General features: G+C 45.5%; 1 protein-coding gene across 3 annotated transcripts in view; it reads right to left on the reverse strand.

Annotated features, from left to right (window-relative positions):
* Nucleotides 1–22,758, reverse strand: part of CEP68 (centrosomal protein 68) — a 28,851-nt gene that overhangs the window by 4,241 nt on the left and 1,852 nt on the right. The window contains exons 1-5 of one of the 3 annotated variants that reach the window (XM_079969822.1): nt 18,946–19,090; nt 6,492–6,941; nt 3,090–4,508; nt 1,745–1,867; nt 233–329 (exon numbers count right to left, since the gene is read on the reverse strand). In XM_079969822.1, coding sequence (XP_079825948.1) covers nt 233–329; nt 1,745–1,867; nt 3,090–4,508; nt 6,492–6,890 — 2,038 coding nt within the window. In that variant the 5' untranslated portion in view covers nt 6,891–6,941; nt 18,946–19,090. Of the gene's footprint in view, nt 1–232; nt 330–1,744; nt 1,868–3,089; nt 4,509–6,491; nt 6,942–18,945; nt 19,091–22,758 lie in introns of those variants that run through there. The other 2 variants (XM_079969821.1, XM_079969823.1) reach the window with 2 other exon arrangements.

Here is a 22,758-nt window from a genome sequence, read left to right on the forward strand (position 1 = left end):
AGAACATCAAATATGTGCTTAAGTTTGCTCTGTTTAAACAGATGAGACTTGAAAACTATATTTGCCAAGTATGTTGAAAACCATGAGAGCTAGAAAGTTGAAAACCCAGTGGGAGAAGGTGGAGGAGTTTCAGAAAAATATTACAAGGTCTGATCTGGTGGCCTGCAGTCCCCCTGTCCTCCCCTACACCATATTCTGGTTCTGTTTCCCCCTTATAGTTGTCTCCCCTCACCTGGTGAATCTGATACCATGCATTTGAGAAGCCTATCGCCATCTTGCAAGACATTTTCAGTCAGTGTCTGGTGGTCCGCTAAATCCTTTTTGAACTCCTGCATAGAAATGTGATTGATGTCATGAGCAACAGTATTCAAAGCCAAAGCATTAAAAATCTATTAATGAGTAAAGAAAAATTAGGGACGCATGTGGTGCTGTGGTGTAAACCACTGAGCCTTGGGCTTGGCAATCAGAAGGTCGGCGGTTCGAATCCCCGCGACGGGGTAAGCTCCCATTGCTCAGTCCCTGCTCCTGCCAACCTAGCAGTTCAAATGCACATCAAAGTGCAAGTAGATAAATAGGTACCGCTCCTGCGGGAAGGTAAACGGGATCAGGGGTCCTTTAAATTTATCTTTCTAAAGAAAAACTACTCATTATCCACAAGTGGGCACATAGGTTCTGCAAAATGTATTTAAAAGTTATAGGTTAGATCCAACGGTGTGAGAAGACAGCCTCTGTATCCCATTTTTCTTTCCCTCCTCTGCCTGCAGCTGCTGTACTTAACAAAAATAAAAAAACCCTATCTATGGAGGCAATGGGGCACCCCGAAACAGCAGAGGCTGTGGTGTACAGTTCTGCAGTGCAAAATAGGAGGGGAAGTCAGCTAAAATTGAGAGGAGGGGTCGTCTGCCAGCAGAAGCTCCCATTACTGAAAGATCCCACTGCCAGAGTCTAGGCAATTTCCCCCTTTGTACTGCAGCCCTGTGCAATGCAGCCTCGACTGTTCAGGAGGGCCCTCTGAATCTCTGGACAGGGTTACGGCTGTCAGGGGTGGGCAGCAAGGAGGGCGCAGGAATATCAGTTGTGTGAGCTGCTCTGATGAAACAAGGATCACAATGCTCTCAGCCAGGGGTAGGCAACCTAAGGCCCGGGGGCCGGATGCGGCCCAATTGCCTTCTCAATCCGGCCCATGGACGGTCCAGGAATCAGTGTGTTTTTACATGAGTAGAATGTGTCCTTTTATTTAAAATGCATCTCTGGGTGATTTGTGGGGCATAAGAATTCATTCATATTTTTTTCCAAAAATATAGTCCGGCCCATCCCATGGTCTGAGGGATGGTGGACAGGCCCACGGCTGAAAAAGGTTGCTCTTAGCCTATCTGCCCTCCGGTTACTACCAACTGTACACCAAGAACAGCAGAACTCTCCTAGGAGGGTGAGTACATGGTGAGAATATACATTTCCCCAATACCGTATTCCACTGATTTATACATTTGAGGGGGCGGGGGGACAAGGGAGACTGGCGTTTCATGATGTGGAGTAGAGCTGTCTACAATAGGCATTCTTCCAAACTGATAGGCCACAGTAGGGCTGCAGCCTTTTCTTATTTCTCACAGGGGTTTGCTTAAGGGATTATTTGATTTGAATTGGGCCTCTTTTCAGCAGTCAGTTGCTCCTACATAATGAAGCCCAGTGACCTCAGAGCTACTCAAATCCACAGTTAAGGAGGAAAAAGGGGGGAAGGAATTACCAGGTAGCTTTGTAATGCTGCCTTGACACTTCCAACATCTGGCTTGGGAGGAATCCAGTTGTCTGTAACTTCTGCTACTTTGTGCAGCCAACAAATGAGCTCTTCTAGTTGACAGCAAAATATCTACTTGGATGAATCAGAACAAAGGCACTCATTATATGCATAAGACATAGTAAAATTCAGTTTTATAGGCTTAACTGTAAAACTATTGGGGGGGGGGGTTTCAATTCCCAGGTTAGACGCAGTAGTGGGGTGGAAGAGCAGACAACTAGACGAGTCCAAAAAGCCTGGGACACAAATTTTCACAACCCTTGAGGGACTACGGTGGCTCATTTACCAGAAGTAATGTATTCCGTGTTAATTCTGGAAGTTTGTTCTCGATTCTGGCCTAACTTAGCCTCCTAGAGCAAAATATACACCATTATGATACCCGCCTCAAATATCATAGAACCATAGAATTGTAGTGTTGGAAGGGACACTTCCAGAATTAACATTAAATACAATACTGGTGGCTGCTGCTTCACAAATGGTACAGAGACAGGCACGGTGCAGGAGCAGAAAATGCCTGTTTTTGGGTCCCTGCCCTATGACATTAGGTAGGTTGTGCTACACATAAACTTGCCCCAGATGACCTACTGCAATGCGCTCTGCGTGGGGCTACCTTTGAAGGTGACCCAGAAACTACAACTAATCCGGACTGTGGCAGCTAGACTGGTGACTGGGAGTGGCCACCGAGACCACATAACACCAGTCCTGAAATACCTACATTGGCTCCCAGTACGTTTCCAAACAGAATTCAAAGTGTTGGTGCTGACCTTTAAAGCCCTAAACGGCCTCAGTCCAGTATACCTGAAGGAGCGTCTCCACCCACATCGTTCAGCCCGGACACTGAGATCCAGCGCTGAGGGCCTTCTGGCAGTTCCCTCATTGCAAGAAGCCAAGTTACAGGGAACCAGGCAGAGGGCCTTCTCAGTAGTGGCACCCGCCCTGTGGAACGCCCTCCCACCAGATGTCAGAGAGAAAAATAACTACCAGACTTTTAGAAGACATATGAAGGCAGCCCTGTTTAGGGAAGCTTTTAATGTTTGACTTACTATTGTATTTTAATATTTTGTTGGAAGCAACCCAGAGTGGCTGGGGAAACCCAGCCAGATGGGTGAGGTATAAATAATAAATTATTATTATTATATAAGTGATAATACAGGTCTACACAGGGACAAGCAGCCAGGCCTTCAGGTCTTTCAGCCCTTCAAAAGTCGCACACTCCCTTTGGCCACTTTCAAATCTAAGTATCATATGACACAATTGGCATTTTGCTGTTCAGGTTTGGATTCATTTTATTTACCCTCATATGCAGTGCAAGGGAGTCTCTGCATCGGGTTGTCTCTTGCTCGACATGATGACCTCCACTCTCGAGGAATCTTGTTTTGAGCAAGTCAATGCTACTAGCAGCCTCTCCTGGAAACCCCTCCTGGTCCTGGCAGCTTCGGTTGCTCAGAAGGTCTTCTTCAATGTGTTCGTGGAAGCTACACATATGACAAGAATCACCATCTGTTTCCCACTGACTCTTGACGGCTCCACCATCTCCCTGAGCCTCCAGTGGAAGCTGCTCTCCAGTCACATCGGCATATGCAGAATGTTCAGGGTTCCTTATGATCAGTGAAAGCTCAGTCAGCTGCTGAGCCAACGTCTCTAACTCCTTGAGCCTGGGTGGTAAGGAGAGATACTCTTCATCACTGGAACTCCCATTTTGTAAAGGCAGCACCCTTGTGGAGCGGATGAAGTTGCTACTGACAGCATCTCTCTTTGTAAGGCAGCCATATCCCCTTGTGTCCCAGCGTCTTTCATCCAAGTTGCATGAATCAAATGGAACTGGTCGAGGGCACATAGGAGACAAGCCATGTGCCATCTCTCCAGAGATGCGAGTTCTCCCAGGAGAGGGAACACCATCAGAAAAGGACACTTTCCCAACAGGTGAGAGTCTGTAGTGAGAAACTGGAAGGGGGCATTCCGACTTTTCCAATAAAGGGGTTGGAAAGCCCTCTGAGTGAGGGATCTCTGCAGCCAGGGGTTCCTGGACCTGCAGGTTCACGGACTTCAAGGTACTCTCGGGAGAAATGGAAAGGCTGTTGAGGTCAACCCCAGAATCGTGGACGGAAGACTCTCTGGGGTTCTTTGCAAGCTTGTGCTTCGGCCTCAAAGGATAGGTATAATCAAGCAAGTCCTCATATTCTTTATTAGGGTCCCAATGGGGCGACTGGCGGTCTGGCGATGGGGGCAGGCAACCGGGTATGGCACACGCCCAGTAGTCCGCCTGGAAGGAGGACATCTTTCTCATGTGACCCACTGTGGGGGAGCTATCCAAAGCTATGTGCCCCTGTGCGCCCAGCATGTGGTTTCCTGAAGGGTCAGGGAGACTAGGCAGCTGCCAGGGAGCATATGTTTCAGCCCCAGCAGCCCCCCAAAAGCTCTTTGATCTCGCCATCCTCTGCTGATCAAAACCAGAGTCTTCTGAAGGCTGTAAGGTGAAGCTAGTCCGAGGGAACACAGGTGTCACAGCATCAAAACGATGGTTTATTTTACCTGGCAGGTGTTTGGGAGTGGATGAATAAGGCGCAACTGTCACCTGGCTCCTCCCATCGGCATCGAGGCTGTAGAGGGGTTTGGTGGGAGGGCTGTAAAATGTTGAGTCCATAGCTTTGGTTGTGATTTCCAGCAACCCCTGAAGTGGCTCTGCAGAATCCGAGTCTTCTGCTGAAGTCACCTGTGCAGGCCATTTTAAAAAAGAGGTCAGGCAAGAAAGGCAGGCTTTTTTTTATTTACAAAGAAAGAATATTCCAATATAGGTGGGGGTTTAATTAGCAAGGAGGCTGTTGGCAATTGTTTCTTTCTTTTCTTTTAAGCTCAATGGCTCCCCCCCAGAAATAAGTGAATCTGGATTAATTTGAAGGCTGGAGGAATGAAAACCAGAATTCTGATGCAAATGACATCAGGGGTCAACAAACTTTCTCAGACCTTGTGGGGGGCCAGACTATATTTTGATAAAAAATATATGAACGAATTCCTATGCCCCACAAATAACCCAGAGATGCATTTTAAATAAAAGCACATGTTCTACTTATGTAAAAACACTAGGCAGGCCCCACAAATAACCCAGAGATTCATTTTAAATAAAAGGACACATTCTACTCGTATAAAAACACGCCAATTCCCATACCATCCGCAGGCTGGATTGAGAAGGCGATGGGGCCGGATCCAGCCCCTGGGCCTTAGTTCGCCTACCCATGACACAGAATCATAGAACTGGAAAGGTCATCACAAGGATGACACTAATTTCTTATGTATTTGGGAATCTCAAAACATACACTCAGATAGAAAGACCCAGACCAATTACATTCAAGCAAATTCACTCCCTCCCACGGACTATTTATGTTCCTGTTGCTCAGGCAGCGTTCACCCATCTTTAAGCCAACAAACTAGATCTATCTTGTGAACCATTTAGATAGGTTTTCAGAAAAGTCCACAATGCTGCCCAACCCTGAAGAATACATTCAGGGAAGCGGGTCCATCATTCTTCCTCCCCACCCACACTTGCAATATTGCCATAGTAGCAAATACCATTGATACGGAAGGGGGGGGGCATGTCTTCTTCACCTTCTTCTTCGCTACAATATATCAATTTATTTCCAATTGTCAATGTCAAAAGGGACTAAAATCTATAAAATTCATAGAAAATCAACGTGCCAGTTTGCTCAATTTCTCTAGGACTCCATCACACCTCCCCTGTCCAGCACAATCCCTCCAGCAAGGTGTTAAGACCCTAATCCTGTCAAATGGCTCTGATCAGCCTTTCCTCCAGGCAATGTCAGGTGACAGACTATGCATATTTGAGACCATTGTTTTCTCACCCCAGGAAGTGTTTATCTGTGCATATCTCCAGCTCTGCATATTCCCCCCTCCCTCCTCCATATGTTAATCTGTGTAACCCAACCTCCCTTTAATATATTCATGATGTAATCTGTGTAACCAAACCTCTCTTTAATGTATTCATGACGTGTTTTGCACTGTATTCTGGGACATGGAGGGAGTTTCAAAAACTCATGTCACCCCTTTCTCACTGTTCAATCTCGCCTTGAACCTGTTGCGCAATAAACTTGGATCTTCTGCTGTTTGCTCCTGTCTCCGGCTGAGCTCATTTTCCTCCGCAGGGACCCACGGACTTAGTCCGATGAGCTGGGTGGCAGAGCAGCCTCGCACCCAGATTTTGCCGTAACACCATAAATCTGAAACTCTAAAATACACGAATTCACAGCACAACCCTATGTGCATTTTCTCAAAAGCAAACCCCACTGTGTTCAATGAGGCTTACTCCCTATTAAGTGTGCTTAACACTGGGTAGCAATCTGTTATCCTTTTCACAGATCATCCCTCCCCACCTGTATTCCGACCCAGCCTGACCAACGTTCAATAAAAACAATTTTAAAGGAAGAGGCAGAAGTGTGACTAAATCAGAACGGCAGTCAAAGGCTGCAAGGTATTTGCTCTGGTTTCTAATTCAGATAGCTCCTAAAGTTTCTTTCAAACTGCTTATCCACCATGTCACATGTGTCAATGGAAAGAGATGTAAAAAAGGAAATAAAAAATGATTTCTGCACTATGATCGTTCACTCTTCAGCCGTGAGAATCCAGTCTCCTTAGCATTTTTCTTGGAAGCATTGTGCAAGTATGAATACCTAAATATGCTCACCTGCTGTTGTTCTTCTGGAAACAGACCACCTCTGCTAAAACTCGGAGCTACTTCACTACCAAAAGTGGTCCTACTGATAAGCGGCCGTCTCTCCACATACTTTACTTTTGCTTTCATCTTGCAAAACTTGTCAGAAGCCGTTGAAGACATCTTATCACATTTTTCAGTTCTCCAGAAAATGCCAGGAAATGTATGGCCAGCTTTCTCTATGGCCTTGAGCTCTCCAACCCCTGTCTCTTTGGACAAAGGCTCTTCTTCTTCCACAGCTGAAGGCTGGCAAACCTTGCTAACTAGTTCAGAGTGGTCCATCTCAAGTTCTCGGTAGTTCCACCTCCCATAGCATTTGGCCTTCGCACTCAATGATGCCTCAAAAGGAGATTTTTCTACCTCCAAGGCCATCTATAAAGCGGGTTTCTTTTCCTTCAGTGCCTCAAACGTGAGTCTTTTAACCTGAAATAAACAAGAGATGCAACTGAATTATTTAAGAACTCCCATCTAACACAGAGGCTGCAAGCCTATGCATGCTAATTTGCAAGTAAACTCCAATTAGCCATCCAAGAAAGTATCCCTAGGATTGTTCTGGATATCTACAATCCCATGCATACTCATTTCTAAGCTGGTCATACTGTTTTCAATGGGACCTACTCCCAGGAAGCAAGTAAAAATGATATTTAAAAAAACAAACCCAAGAATAAAGGGAGACTGAGGAAACATGACAGCCATCTTCAAATAAACAAAGGGCTGTCAAGAGGAAGATGGAGCAAGCTTGTTTTGTCTTTCTCCAGATTCTAGGATCCAAACCAATGGCTTCAAGTTACAAGGAAGGAGATTCCGACTAAATATCAGGAAGAACTTTCTGATGGTAAAAGTTGTTCAACAGTAGAGCAGATGGACTCTCCTTCCTAGGAAAGTTTTAAGCAGAGGTTGAATAAACAGCTGTCATGGATGCTTTAGCTGAGATTCCTGCATTGCAGAAAAGTGTTACACACACACATTTCCTGTAAGTGAATCACAACCATCTGTTTAACAGTAATAATAATAATAATAATAATAATAATAATAATAATAATATTTTTTTTATTTATACCCCGCCCTCCCCAGCCAAGGCCGGGCTCAGAGCGGCTTACAAGCAATAATAAAAACAAGATGAATGATTACAAACTTAAAAACAAAAATAAAATACAACATTAAAATAATGGAACATTAAAATATTAAAATGTAGCCTCATCGCAGGAGAAGGAAAAGAAAAGAAAAAAGAGAGGGAGGGAATCAAATTGGCTCCAAGCCAAAGGCCAGGCAGAACAGGCCCTGCGGAAAGAAATCAGATCCTGCAGGGCCCTGGTCTCATGAGGCAGAGCGTTCCACCAGGCTGGAGCCAGTGTTGAAAAGGCCCTGGCTCTGGTTGAAGCCAATCTAACTTCCTTAGGGCCCGGGACCACTAGGGTGTTGTTATTTATGGACCTTGAGGCTCTCCGTGGGGCATACCAGGAGAGGCGGTCCCGTAGGTACGAGGGTCCTAGGCCGTGAAGGGCTTTAAAGGTCAAAACCTTAAATCTGACCCTGTACTCCACCGGGAGCCAGTGCAGCTTGAAAAGCACTGGGTGAATATGCTCCCATGGCAGAGACCCCGTGAGGAGCCTCGCTGCAGCATTCTGCACCCGCTGGAGTTTCTGGGACAGCTTCAAGGGCAGCCCCGCGTAGAACGAATTACAGTAGTCAAGCCTGGAGATGACCGTCGCATGAATCACTGTGGCCAAGTCAGGGCGGGAAAGGTAAAGGACCAACTGCTTGATGCGGCGAAGGTGGAAAAATGTCGCCTTGGCTGTTGCTGTAACCTGCGCCTCCATGGAAAGGGAGGCGTCAAGGATTACACCCAAACTCTTAACGGAAGGCACTAATTGGGCTCCCGCAAGAGAAGGAAGTTGGTCCCTCATCCCCATGCCATCCCGACCTAGCCATAGGACCTCTGTCTTCGAAGGATTTAGTTTCAATCGGCTCCCACGAAACCATCCAGCCACAGCTTCCAAGCATCTGGTCAGTGTGTTCGGGGCCGAGTCGGTGTGGCCATCCATCAGCAGATAGAGCTGAGTGTCATCAGCATATTGGTGACAGCCCAGCCCAAAGCTCCGGATAATCTGGGCAAGGGGGCGCATAAAGATGTTAAAAAGCATCGGGGAGAGAATTGCGCCCTGCGGCACTCCACACACCAAGGAGTGGCGCGATGACATTTCCCTCCCTAGTGCCACCCTCTGTCCCCGACCAGAGATAAAAGAGCACAACCAGTTACGGGCTATGCCCTGTATCCCCACGTCTGCGAGGAGTTAAGGAGCTTTTAATAAAGAGCTATTTTCCATGGGTAAAATATTTGATTTCTTAGGTTACGCTTCAAAAATGATACAATATTATTGTGGGCTTCCTACCGGATTCAGGAACTAACAAATTATCACAGAGCAGGCACTGGTGCAGATCACCAGGACCACCCAAGGAACCCAGTGACAATATCGTTTCCCCCAACTACCTGAGCTTTTGGGTGGCCCAAACATAATTCTTTTCAGCTGTATTTGTCATCCCTCCTGTATACAGTTGGGATTCAGCCTTCTTAAGCTGCAGAAGTCAGAACATTTGGGCCTCAGTGGGTTATTTTATTTGGTCCCCCTTTAAAAACCAGTGCCTTTGGACAAGGGCAGCTAATCTGGTACTACAACTTCCATCATCCCTGCTGCCCGGGACCGGAGGGCTTCTAAGTCCAAAACATCCAAGGAGCACCACATAGCCCCACCTTACGGTAGGGGCAGCCAGAATGGAAGCAATACCTCCTGGAACAGGGAGCAGCTGAAAAGTAACAGGTAATGGTTCTCACATGAGGATTTTGTTGGCGATGCTGTGAGCACAACCATGGATAAAGGTGATGCCAGAACTAGTCCTATGTTTTATTTTTACTTCCATATTTATTTCTAAAAATTTTATACCACCTGCGGCGATCACACAGGGTCCCCGGACGTTTAACGGTCTATTGATCCCTGTGCCACCACTGCGCTCGCTTCCCTGCTGCCACCAACCTGTTACTCTCGGGTAAAACATGGAGTCCAGACAGTTGTTAACAGTGAACCAAATAAACAAGTTTATTTTATAAAGATGAACAAGTTTATGGTTTCTCAGATAATATTGTTGTCAGTTTCTTAACTTTAGTTTCTTTACCGACCTATACCTTCCGACTGATTATCTCAACTGTTTGACTGTCTCCTCTTAACAGATTCTATCCCTCTCTCACATCAGAGTAGCCCAACCCACAGACTTATCCTCTCTGTCTCTTCTAACACCAGACTGTCTTCTCAACCACCCTAACTCTAGCCGCCCAGAGTAGCTGGGGAAACTCAGCCAGATGGGTGGGGGTATAAATAATAATAATAATAATAATAATAATAATAATAATAATAATAATAATTACTCCCTAAAACCTCTGTGCTTAAACCCTATACACAGTTAACCCCTCCCCTTGGGTTCCCATTGCTTAGTCATTTTACAATTAGTTAACCCTTTCCTTATGAACCCAGTATGATGTCACACACATAGGAGGGCAAACGCCACACCACCCATCATCCAAAGATCACAGGGTGGCGCACAACATAAAAATACAAAATGAAAGCACAAAAATGCATAATAACCATTCTGCAGACAAACCCATGGGGCAGGGTCCAACAGCAATCTCTCAAAAAATTTATGCCTACACAATTCGAGCCTGCCTTGTCCAACCGAATGTTCACAGAGGAAGCCTTCCATGAGGTCATCTGGCCTGAAGATCTCCCTCCCACTTCCTCCTAGCAGTAATCTGGAAAATCCTTGGCAAAATCTCATCTCTCCCCTCCCCATTGCCAATGTCCATTGTATTCTCCCAAGACAGGAAGGCCCCTCCCACCACAACACACACACACACACACACACACTCTTCCAGGCAACAGCTTCCAAAAGCAGAAACACCCACAAAGGAGAAGGAAGGACCTGGAGCAGGAGACGCAATGGGAGAGGAAACAAAAAACCCAACAACAAAAAGGACAGCTCCCCCAACACACTTTCTGGTTCAAACTTCATATTAAGTATTCCTTCACCTGTGGAGGTCTAACAGAAGCACTGTGAATATGACAGACCCCCATGCAAGTGAAACTTTCATTTCCATCCTGTTTTTCCAACTACAACTACTTCATTTTAAACATGCACACACTACTATCCCGCAGCTGTCAACCTGGGACTGCAAATTCTGTTTCCATGGAGAAGAAAACTCCAGGATGTTTTAACCACACAGCCCAGTCATCTCGAGACGTTCCCAGATGGCTGTGGATCGTCTCCTGCACCACCAAGATGAACATTGTACACCCCAAAACCACATATTTGTGTTGTGTAGGTAAGCCTATCCACAAATGTTTAAGTTGCATGTGCTTTATTTCTTTTTAGCTACTGCTGATTTTAGTCATCTTTTTAGTAATTTGTTTTTAGCTGTTTTTTATTAACCACTTTTAAGGGGTTTTTTATGTTGCTGTAAACTGTACACAGGTTGTTGTCAAAACAAAATAAAAAAATTCTTCAGATACCTGAAGAAGTGTGCATGCACACGAAAGCTCATACCTAGAACTAACTTAGTTGGTCTTTAAGGTGCTACTGGAAGGAATTTTTTTATTTTATTTTCTCCAAAATCTTATCTTTTCTGTCGTTTTGTATCCTCTTCCTTGCAGCATTCTGTTGTATCAAGAACACCCTCATCACAGCTTTACTTGCATCCCAAATAATTCTTTTTTCCACCGTAGTGTTCATATTTATCTCAAAGTAATCCTTCAATGCTTTTGGGGCCTTCTTAATAATCTCCTGATCTCTGAACAAATTGTCATTCATCTTCCATCTAAAAGAGCCGGTTGGTAATAGTATCATGTCCATTTTCAATGCGTTATGGTCGGAGCAGGTCTTTGGGCAGATTTCCACCTTTCTGACCTTGGGTGCCAGACCTCTAAGGTAAAGGTAAAGGTACCCCTGCCCTTACGGGCCAGTCTTGACAGACTCTGGGGTTGTGCGCCCATCTCACTCAAGAGGCCAGGGGCCAGCGCTGTCCGGAGACACTTCCGGGTCACGTGGCCAGTGTGACATCGCTGCTCTGGCGAGCCAGAGCCGCACACGGAAACGCCGTTTACCTTCCCGCTGGTAAGCGGTCCCTATTTATCTACTTGCACCCGGAGGTGCTTTCGAACTGCTAGGTTGGCAGGCGCTGGGACCGAGCAGCAGGAGCGCACCCCGCCGCAGGGATTCGAACCGCCGACCTTTTGATCGGCAAGTCCTAGGCACTGAGGCTTTAACCCACAGCGCCACCTGCCAGACCTCTAGTTATCCATATTTGGTCGATTCTTGTCCAAGTCAGCTGGGCTTCAGAGAAGAATGTTCCTTCTTTTCCCAAGGGGTTCTTCGTTCTCCAAATGTCAATCCAGTCCATATTGTCTGTCAATTCAAAAAAGGTCTTTGGTAGTCTGCCATCTTTTGTAACATTTTGGCTTTGTGACTTATCCATGTTAGTTGATATGACTCTGTTCATGTCTCCCATCATAATGATGTTGTCATAGTCCAGATAATCCAGCATGATCTCATGCAACTTCTTGAAAAATTCCGATTTCCCTTCATTTGGTGCATAAATTCCTAGTATCAGAATCTTTTCTCCCTGGTGCTGTATTTCAATTGCCAAAATTCTTCCATGTTCATCTTTGAATAAAAATTTAGGTGACAGGCTCTCTTTTGCATATATCACCACGCCTCTCTTCTTTACTTTGTCTGAAGATATAAATTCCTGGCCAAGTCTTTTATTTATTAATACTTTTCTGTGGAGCCTTGTCACATGTGTTTCTTGTAAGCAGATAATGTCCAATTGTTCTTTTTTTAATATATGAAAAATTTTCCTCCTTTTTTCCGGAATGTTACAACCATTTATATTCCAACTCAAAAGTTGCAGAGACATCCTGAATAAATCTGGTTATTTTTCTAAGGGTGGTACCTTGTTCGCTGGATCTTCAGAATCCGAGGGTACAAGCGCCCCTGGTACTCCAGGCCCTGAAGGTAGTTCAAGTCCTTTTTGAAGGTCCTCTCCGTAGGCAGTCAAAAACTTGTCTCTATCTTCCAATGTTCTAATTTTAATCTTCTTCCCTCTAAAAGTGAAAGATAATCCTTGAGGAAAATCCCACCTGAAGATAATTGAGTTGCTCCTCAGCAGTCTTGCTAGTTCCAAATAATCAGATCTAAGGTCCAACAGTTGTTTAGGAATATCCTTGTAAATTTCAATTCTCTTGTCCAAAATATCCAGTGACTTTCCATAGTGCAAGCCTAAAATCTTGTCCCTTTCCTCCTTTGATCTCAATGTTATTAAACAGTCTCTGGGCTTCTCTTTCTTTATAAGTCTTCCAAGCCTAAAGGGTGATATGATTTTAAGGTCTTTTTCCTCTAAGTTCCAAAACTTGGAAAATTCTTTAGTCAGAAACTCAGCTAGGCTGCCTTCTTCCACCTCTGGTACCGACCTTATCCTTAAATTGGTCTCCCTGTTCCGCAGTTCTATCATGGAGAGATAGGTCTGGTGTTCACCTACTTGTTTGCTGAGTGGTCTTACCTCTTTTTCTAATTTTCCCAGTATTTGGCTGGTATCCTCAGCCAATTTCCGATTTTCACCTGCAGCCTCCTTCACTTCTCCAATTGCTTGTACATTCTGTGCAACTTGTTCAGTTAATCTCTTTAAACATTCTGTGTTTTGATCAACTTTAGCTATATGCTGATCAACTTTTTTATCCAGAGATTCCAGTTTTTCAAGAATTTTCTCTAAAATGGAGCCAGTTGCTCCTGAGGCCATCTCTTCCAATTGTAATTCCTCAGTTTCTGCCCGTGGCAGAGAAGCAGCTTCTTCCTCAGAAGTCAAAATAGGCAAAGAAGGCAAAGTAGGCACAGATGATCTACGTGCCTTAGAGGCTGCGGTTAGAGTTGTTTGTCTGGTTTTCGGTCCCTTTTTTCTTGCGCCACTCATTCCAGAGTTATCTAAAAGTCATGGTCAAGCTGAGTTGTTCCCATGAGAAAGCGACAGCCCAGATGGTAACAATCAAACAGGAGGCCGGGAAAAGGAAAGTAAAACAATGTCACTGCTGTAAATCCCAAATCCTCTAGGGGGAGCTTAAAATGTCTTTGGGGAAGAGATCAATTCCAATAAAATTAATAAAGTCTGGTTTAGTGTCCAGGAACCTTCAATAAGGTAGATTTTAGCAGAGTTAGTATTTAGAAAAAAAAACACAATGTTTCAAACAGTGCTTACTGGTATTCCAAAAGGTGTTTCAAAGTAGCCAGTCCAAACTCCCTCAGATTGTTTCAGAGTTTAAATTCAAAGTATCCAGCCCTGCAGACTGACAGCTCAATTACTCAGGCAGTTCCAGCACCTGGGTTTCTTACTCAATTTGTAATCCAAATGAGAGAAAGGTATCACAGTCCAAACAAAAGTCATATATCAATTACTTAAAGTCCTTATTCTGCTTAAAAATAATTTCCACGGGTGTCCAGATCAGTTAAATTAACAGCTCACTCTTTGCCTCCACTCTCCAGCTCTTTGCTTTGAAGTTCAGTGTCAGCGGAAGACGGACTTCCTCTTTTTCGTCGCTCCGCTTTCAGCCAAATTCAATGTTTTTAGGTCTCAAAGTTTTGTAAAATCCTTATTACTCACGGATTGTTGCTTTCCGAATCAGAGGTTTAGGAAGAAAGGTCAGCACTCACCGGCAGCAGCAACGCGGCTTCACTCCGCCGATTGCAGAACGACCCACAGCGCCGCAACCCCCTCCGCGATCCGGAGCCCCTTACGGGGTTCCTTCAACGTTTTGGGGGGCGCTCCTGGCGCCCGCCGGGTCCCAAGACCACAGGCTTCTGCCGCCTGTGGTTTTCCAAGATGGGTCTCCGCTTCGCCGCAGCGGGAGACCCGTTTTCAGCAGAGCTTCCCTCTCCCGACTAGGAAAGGGCAGCCATTGCCGTTCGCGCCGCCTCCGGAAGTCCCGCCGCCTCCGGAAGTCCTCTGGAAGCTAAGGCCCGAAAAAGACCCAATATGGAGGCCAAATGGCCAAAATATTGGGAAATATTAGAAAAAGATGGAGACAATTGGAAATTGCAGAGTTTGGAGAAAATGAAGGATAAAGTGCGAGACTGGTTACATTACGCTCAGATTAAAGAAGTCTTTAAAAATGATAAAAAGGTAGGGTTCCAGGTGGAGAAATCGAAGTTGGAAACAGAATTGCTAGAGCCAAAGACTAAGGTATTGTCAAGAATGTATAACTTGCTGTTAAAATGGAATACACAAGATGAAATGGTTAAATCGGTTATGATAAAGTGGGCTCAGGACATTGGGTATAATATTATGTTTGAGGACTGGGAAAGGTTGTGGACCATTGGGTTGAACTTCACTGCATGTAATGCTCTGAAGGAAAATGTAATGAAAATGATATATAGATGGTACATGACCCCAGTTAAACTTGCCAAAATATACCATTTGTCTGATAATAAATGTTGGAAATGTAAAGAAAATGAAGGAACATTCTTTCACCTCTGGTGGACCTGCCCTAAAGTGAAGGCCTTCTGGGAAATGATATATAATGAGCTGAAGAAGGTATTTAGGTATACCTTTACTAAGAAACCAGAGGCCTTCCTTCTGGGTATTGTCGGCCAGAAGGTGTTAAAGAAGGACCAAACATTTTTTATGTATGCAACAACGGCAGCAAGGATACTCATCGCTAAGAATTGGAAAACTCAAGATCTACCCACACTGGAAGAGTGGCAGATGCAGCTGATAGACTATATGCAACTGGCCGAGATGACTGGCAGGATCTGAGACCTGGGAGAAGAAAGGGTTGAGGAGGACTGGGGGAAATTTAAGACTTATTTACAGAAATACTGTAATTTGGTTGAATGCTAAGAAGGATGCTAGATCATAAATAATTGCCTACCATTGAATTAGATTGGATTTTGATGATAAGTGAGAAATAAGGAAAATATAAATTTTTTTGGAGAATTGTTAGATTTTATCTAAATGAGCGGTGATAAATATTGTAAACAAGTGGGTAATTTGCTTGGAAAAAATCTTCTGCAACGATGTAAGTGGGAGCGGGAGATGTGAGGGAGTCCAAAGAAGAGACGAAACTATGTTATGATATAAGTAATTTTTATTTATGCATTTGTATTCAAAAATCTTAATAAATATGAAATTAAAAAAATGAATGTGTATTATAAAAAAAAAAAAGGAATTTTTTTATTTTGTTTTGACTATGGCAGACCAACACGGCTACCTATCTGTAACAGGTTGTTGTTTTTACAATGAAGAGGTATATAAAGGTCATTAAATAAATAAAATTCACATTAGACATTTCCCCTCTCAAATGGAGCAGCTGAGTATCCCCTGCAGTGATGCTTACTGTTTTTATTTTTTTTATTTTTTTTTTAAAAAGCTACTAGTAAGGAAATCAGCCCTGAGTGCTGACTGGAAGGACAGATCGTGAAGCTGAGGCTCCAATACTTTGGCTACCTCATGAGAAGAGAAGACTCCCTGGAGAAGACTCTGATGCTGGGAAAGATGGAGGGCGCAAGGAGAAGGGGACGACAGAGGATGAGATGGTGAGACCAGCATGAATTTGACCAAAGTGCGGGAGGCAGTGGAAGACAGGAGTGCCTGGCGTGCTCTGGTCCATGGGGTCACAAAGAGTCGGACACGACTAAACGACTAAACAACAACAACACTAGTCACCGTAATGCAGGCATGGCCCAACTTGGCCCGCCATATGTTTTGGGACTACAACTCCCATCATCCCTAGCTAACAGGACCAGTGGTCAGGGATGATGGGAACTGTCGTCCCAAAACATCTGGGGGGCCAAGTTGGGCCATGCCTGCAGGTGTTACAGTGCCAAGCAACAAAGCTTACCCCCATCCCAGTAACCTGGTGATCCCAGTAATCTAGCTTCTGTTAACAACCGACCAGGAGCTTTGCAAGAAGTGAATCCAGCCTCTTTTCCTAGCCCCCTCCATCCAAGTCTGTGGGCGAGAACACAGAGTCAGGTGAAAGAAAGGCCTGCTGTGAAATTTGTTACATGCTTCAGGTCATGCCATAATGAATAACAAAAAGGCCTGCTTCAACTTCAGTTCAACAGCTAAAGGCATGGGCAGAGTTTGTATCCTCAGGCAGGAGAAGCCTTGATACGTCAAGCAGTATGCTTCATTTAGCATTGTCCTCATATTTAAGCTGTGTGTGGCGCTGTGGATTAAACCACAGAGCCTAGGACTTGCCCATCAGGTCAGCAGTTCGAATCCCCGCGACAGGGTGAGCTCCCATTGCTCGGTCCCTGCTCCTGCCAACCTAGCAGTTCGAAAGCACGTCAAAGTGCAAGTAGATAAATAGGTACCACTCCAGCGGGAAGGTAAACAGCGTTTCTGTGCGCTGCTCTGGCTCGCCAGAAGCGGCTTAGTCATGCTGGCCACATGACCCGGAAGCTGTACAGCGAGATGAGCGCCGCAACCCCAGAGTCGGCCACGACTGGACCTAATGGTCAGGGGTCCCTTTACCTTTTTTATCTTCATCTTGGCTTTCAAAAGGAATTGGTTTCCTGTAGTCCAAAGACGAGTGGCTCTCCAGATTCTGCTGGACTACAACTCCCATCATCCCTGACCAACAGCCATGCTGGCTGAGGCTAATGGGACCTGGAGTCCAACAACATACGCAGGGCCACAGGTTCGCCATGCCTGCTGCGTCTGAGATGTAGCTGGGGCAATGTCTAATACGTGTTAATGTCATTTGGATTGCAGATGCAAAAAGAAATAAACTGAAAGAAGAAAACATCTGGTGGCACACTGCCCCATAACCAAAGCTTCTGCTGTCTTACGTAATGTAGGTATGATGACTGAGTTAAATTCTGTTGGATCTTTCAATACATGTAAGCAACATGAGCAATCTGACCAAGTCTCTTGAATGCAAGAACCACATACAAAATACAGTTTGCTGGTGCAGACTACTGTTCTATTTTTATTCTTCAGCGTCTCAACCCTTGTGCTGTAACAGATGCATGCACATGATCAAAATCTATGTCAAGAAACACTAGACAGTAAATAAACTAAGATCACTGGGAGCAGACAGTATTATATAAAACTTCAGATAGTCCAGACTGGGGAGACAATTTCTGCCCTTCCCAATGCTCTGGGAGCGGGAATAAATATTTATAGATTGTGAAGGTCAGGTAGGCTAATGTTCCCTTGCCACAGTGTGCTGGCATGTAATGAACTATCAGAGCACCATATCAGGATTGGGAGCATTGGTTTTGCTACCTTGACGTAGGAACCCATTCTGTGCAAATACAAACTCTTCGCTGCCAGCAAAGAGTGAGGCCAGTGAGAGAGCTTCATTTGCCCTTAGTGACATCATCACAAACAGCCAAATGTAAAGCGTTGCATGATGCTATATCATCATCACTGTGATGCCTAACTGGATGGATCACATACTATAAATGGCCCTGTTAACATCAACAAAATAGTTATTTGGCTAGATCTGAGTATCAGCAACAGGTAACAGCTGTTTAAAGAAGAAAACTGGTACTCTGTGACTTTTCAGTTCATCCTAATTAGAGTACAGTGGTGCCTCACAAGACGAAATTAATCCATTCCGCGAGTCTCTTCGTCTTGCGGTTTTTTCGTCTTGCGAAGCACGGCTATTAGCAGCTTAGCGGATTAGCGCTATTAGCGGTTTAGCGGCTATTAGCGGCTTAGAAAAGGGGGGGGGAGGGAAAAAACTCGCAAGAACTCGCAAGACGTTTCGTCTTGCGAAGGAAGCCCATAGGGAAATTCGTCTTGCGAAGCACCTCAAAAGACGGAAAACTCTTTCGTCTAGCGAGTTTTTCGTCTTGCGAGGCATTCGTCTTGCGGGGCACCACTGTACCATGCTACTTTGTCGGCAAACTAAGGCCCACAGGCCAGATCCAGCCCAATTGCCCTCTGGATCTGGCCCGTTAACAGTTCTGCAATCGCCACGATCACCATTTTTTTCAATCTTTTTCCGGGGGCCATTTTTGGGCAATTTTTCCTCCCTCCTCCCTCCCTCTTCCTGGCTTCTCCCCACCCTGCAGAGGAAGGGAGATGGGCTTTGATAGGAAGCCTCGCCGCCTGCCCACGGGCCTCAAAATGGAGAGAAAATGGCCCGAAATGGAGAGGCGCCACCACCAATCGCAGGCAGAGCGGCGGAGGAGGTAGGCAGGGGGAGGGGAGGGGCCGGGGGGGAGAGAGAAGCACCCTCCCGTGCGTGCAGTCTGGCCCAACACAAGGTCTGGGAGACAGTGAACCAGCCCCCTCCCAAAAAAATTTGCTGACCCCTGTACTAGGGTATGTTAGACGTCAGTCTAACAAGAGCCATTGTTTAAAAAGAAAAAAAGTTACCTGTGTCACGTAAGAAACAACTTCAGAGTTATTCCTGAACTTCTAGAAGAGGGGAAACCCTTTATACTATGTTACTGCTACTTGAAGCAGATAAATCTTGGCCTCATTCAACCAATGCTGGATTTTTTAATTCTTCCAAGTGAAAAAAAAATGGCAGAGATTGTGAGAAAGGACAAACGCAGCCTTACATTCCATCTTTCAGATGCCATTTTTGGGATGCCATCATTAGGTCCACCTCCAGCCTTGTCCACTGACTGCCTAATTCTGTCCTGGCCACAGCACCGCATCTCTCTGGTCTGCTGCTCCACAAGAGAGAAGGTGCCCTCAAGGTTCCCAATATGTGGCATGTTCTTCATGGGAGCAAATGAAGCTTTCAGAAAAGAGAGATAGAGTGCGCGCTTTACCAGGGGTACTATATATGAAGCAGTTTGTTGATATCACTAAGCAATGGGAAAGCACTGCATAGCATGAAAGAGGCAAATTAAATGCTTCATCAATTTTACAGGGAATGCATAACAAGCACACTGTTCGGTCCCAAGAGAAAGAAAAAACCACCAGAGACTAGTAATCTGCCGCTCCCTTAAGGGCAGGTCTACTCAACATGCAAACAAAAGAAAGATGAAGTAACTGAGAGGATCCATCACAAAACTTTCATGAGAGTCAGCTCAAGCCATACGCATCAAGAGCGTTTCCAGGTGGTTGTTTTATTACACAAACACTGAGCATCTGTTATTCCATCATTATGCAAGATCTAGACAACTCAAAGCACTTCTGCTGAGGCAAAACTCCCATTTACTCAGCAGTGAGCTCATCTTGTTAAAGAAAGTTCCATGTGGGATGTGGTTTTTTTGTGTTAAAGGAGACTAGTATAGAAGTACAGTGGTACCTCTGGTTGCGAACGGGATCCCTTCCGGAGGCCTGTTCGCAACATGAGCAGAACGCAACCCGCGTCTGCGGGTCGCGACTAGCCGCTTCTGCGCATGCTCGTGACGTCATTTGCACATCTGTGCATGCGCGAGCGGCGAAACCCGAAAGTAACCCTTTCCAGTACTTCCGGGTCACCGTGAGACGCAGCCTGAAAACACTCAACCTGAAATAAACGTAACATGAGATATGACTGTACTCAACCTGCAGTCCATAGATACCTAGGCATTCATGAACCAACCCAACCCATTGATCCCCCTCCCCTTTTATTTCTGTCTGCGGACAAATGCCGGCTCCCTCGGCCTATAGAGCAAGATGAGCGCGCAACCCCAGAGTCGTCCGCGACTGGACCTAATAGTCAGGGGTACCTTTATCTTTTTTAGTTTGAAATGTGTCTTGCGGGGGGGGGGGAGATTAAAGAAGTTGAATTTCTGGGGAAGAGATCCATAGCTTTCAGCAGATTCTTAAAAAGGACCATGCCATGACCCAAAAAAAGATTTAAAACTATAGGTAGTTCCCAAGAGATAGCACTGTTGACAAAACAATGAACTACTTTCTCTCTACAGTGGTACCTCGCAAGACGAATGCCTCGTAAGACGAAAAACTCGCAAGACGAAAGAGTTTTTCATTTTTTGAGTTGCTTCGCAAGACGGATTTCCCTATGGGCTTGCTTCGCAAGACGGAAACGTCTTGCAAGTTTGTTTCCTTTGTCTTGCAAGTTTTTTCCTTTTTCTTGAAATCGTGCATTCAGGGGGTGCAGTTTCGACTTGACTTCGAGGAGCAACTCATAGCACGCGGTGTGGTAGCCTTTTTTGAGGTTTTTGAAGACTTTGGTGATTTTTGAAGCTTTTCCAAAATCCGTGCTTCGCAAGACGAAAAAAATCGCAAGACGAAAAAACTCGCAGAACGAATTAATTTCGTCTTGCGAGGTACCACTGTACTTTCTTTATAGCACACATTTTTTATAGATAGATTTTGTTTATTTTCGAACTGTGAGGGTTGCCATGCTGTGCCATTCTAGCAGAGGATGTTTATTTTACCCCTGCAAAACAAAATGAGAAATGAAACCCAGCCAACATTTTGTTCTGGCATTCGCACCCCTCCTCCAGGAATGCACATTTCTCTCTTGTATTATTTGATAACTGCAATAGGCTACTCCTACTCCAAACTGTACCCCAGTCAGAGCAAACCTTTTTATTGCTAGCAAAGGCTTCCTACTTTTCCAATCACAACTCAAATTACTTCAGGAATGTACACAAAACTCACTTCCTCCTTCATTCCGAATTAATCATTCTTCATTTATTGCCACCCCTTGGTCCAGCCCCCACAAACCACTAGTTCTGTTCAATACCACTGCACCACTAAACACAAGAATTTGTTAGGGAGGAGATCACCATCCCAACTGTTAGTTCAACCACGGAATTCTAATAACACAGCAAAATAATACATGTACAGGTTTACACTATAAACCATTGTTCTGGTTTGTGAGGGACTTTTGGGCATCCACCTCCTTCGTGCCTCTTGTTACAGGTACCATGAGATGGCTCACAAGCTGCTCAAATTCAGGTGCACCCAGAACAGCCTCCCGAGGCATGGATTTTAGTAAAGCTACTCTCTTCTATTCATCCCCTTGTGTTCAGCACAGCTGCACTGGAGCACAAGAGCTGGGTTTTAGTTAAGCATTTCACGTTATACACAGCAGCCTTGCTAGATCAGACAAAAAGGCTCACAGAGCCCAACCAGGTACACCCCTAAGCAGTATGTGAAAGCAACCGTCATCTCCCGTCCTTGCAGCCTCTGAACCTGGAAACTGCATACAGGCACCACAAGTAGCAGCCATGGAGCCTTCCACTCCACAAATTTCTCAAATCCCCATTTAAAGCTACCCAGGATCACATCTTTTGCCAGCAAATCCCTCAAATAACCTTCTGCAAATCATATCACTGCATGACCCAGAGTTTCAATTTTTGTCACTTGTCTGTTATGGCAGCTAGGCTTTATTTCACTCAGGTCAAGAACCCAATTTGGTACTGTGCCCACACACATTTGCGTACATACACACGCTGAAAGCCTCAATGGCACCCAGGGGGGTCTTACCCATAGAGGCTAGTGGCGCAGGGCACCAAGTTCCGGAGGGCGCCAGGGAAAAGGCGGAGGCTGGACGCGGCGCCACCCAGCATCAGCTCGCCACCCTCGCCCGCCTCCATCATGCCATGCCGAAGCAGCGCCGCAACCAGTACCTCCGTCTGCCATGGCCACTGCGGCACGAAGCGTCCAGCTGAGCCGGGAGGCATCATGTCCAGCCTCCGCCTCTTCCCTGCCAGAGGAGCCACCCTCCAGCCGCTGCCCGCCTCCTCCAGCACCACCGTCCTCCCTAAAAAACTCTGGGAAATGGGGGGAGGCGCCACCGGAGGGAGCTTTGCACGACGGCCCTGATGGCACCCCTCTGGAGGTTTCACCCAGGGCAAAAACCCCAACTAGCCCCCCATAGCTACCGCTCTGGTTATGGCAAAGGTCTTTGGCATTTCCTTCTACAGTCATACCTCAAGTTGAATGTGCTTCAGGTTGAGCGCGTTCGAGTTGCGCTCTGCAGCAACCTGGAAGTAACAGAGTGTGTTACTTCCGGGTTTCGCCGCTCGCGCATGCACAGATGCTTAAAATGACGTCACGCACATGCGCGGAAGCAGTGAAACGTGACCCGCGCACACGCGCCATCGCATCTTGCGTTCCATTCGGGATGTGAACGGGGCTCCAGAACGGATCCCATTCGCATCCCAAGGTACCACTGTACTACTTTTTGTCTATTTTTACCACCTGACACTGTACATTTTTTAAAAAAATCCAAGTGTCCTTTAAGAGTCTTCTTAGGGTTTATTATTATTATTTAGC

Source organism: Podarcis cretensis (assembly GCF_951804945.1).
Source record: "Podarcis cretensis genome assembly, chromosome: 3".
Classification (NCBI taxonomy): domain Eukaryota; kingdom Metazoa; phylum Chordata; class Lepidosauria; order Squamata; family Lacertidae; genus Podarcis; species Podarcis cretensis.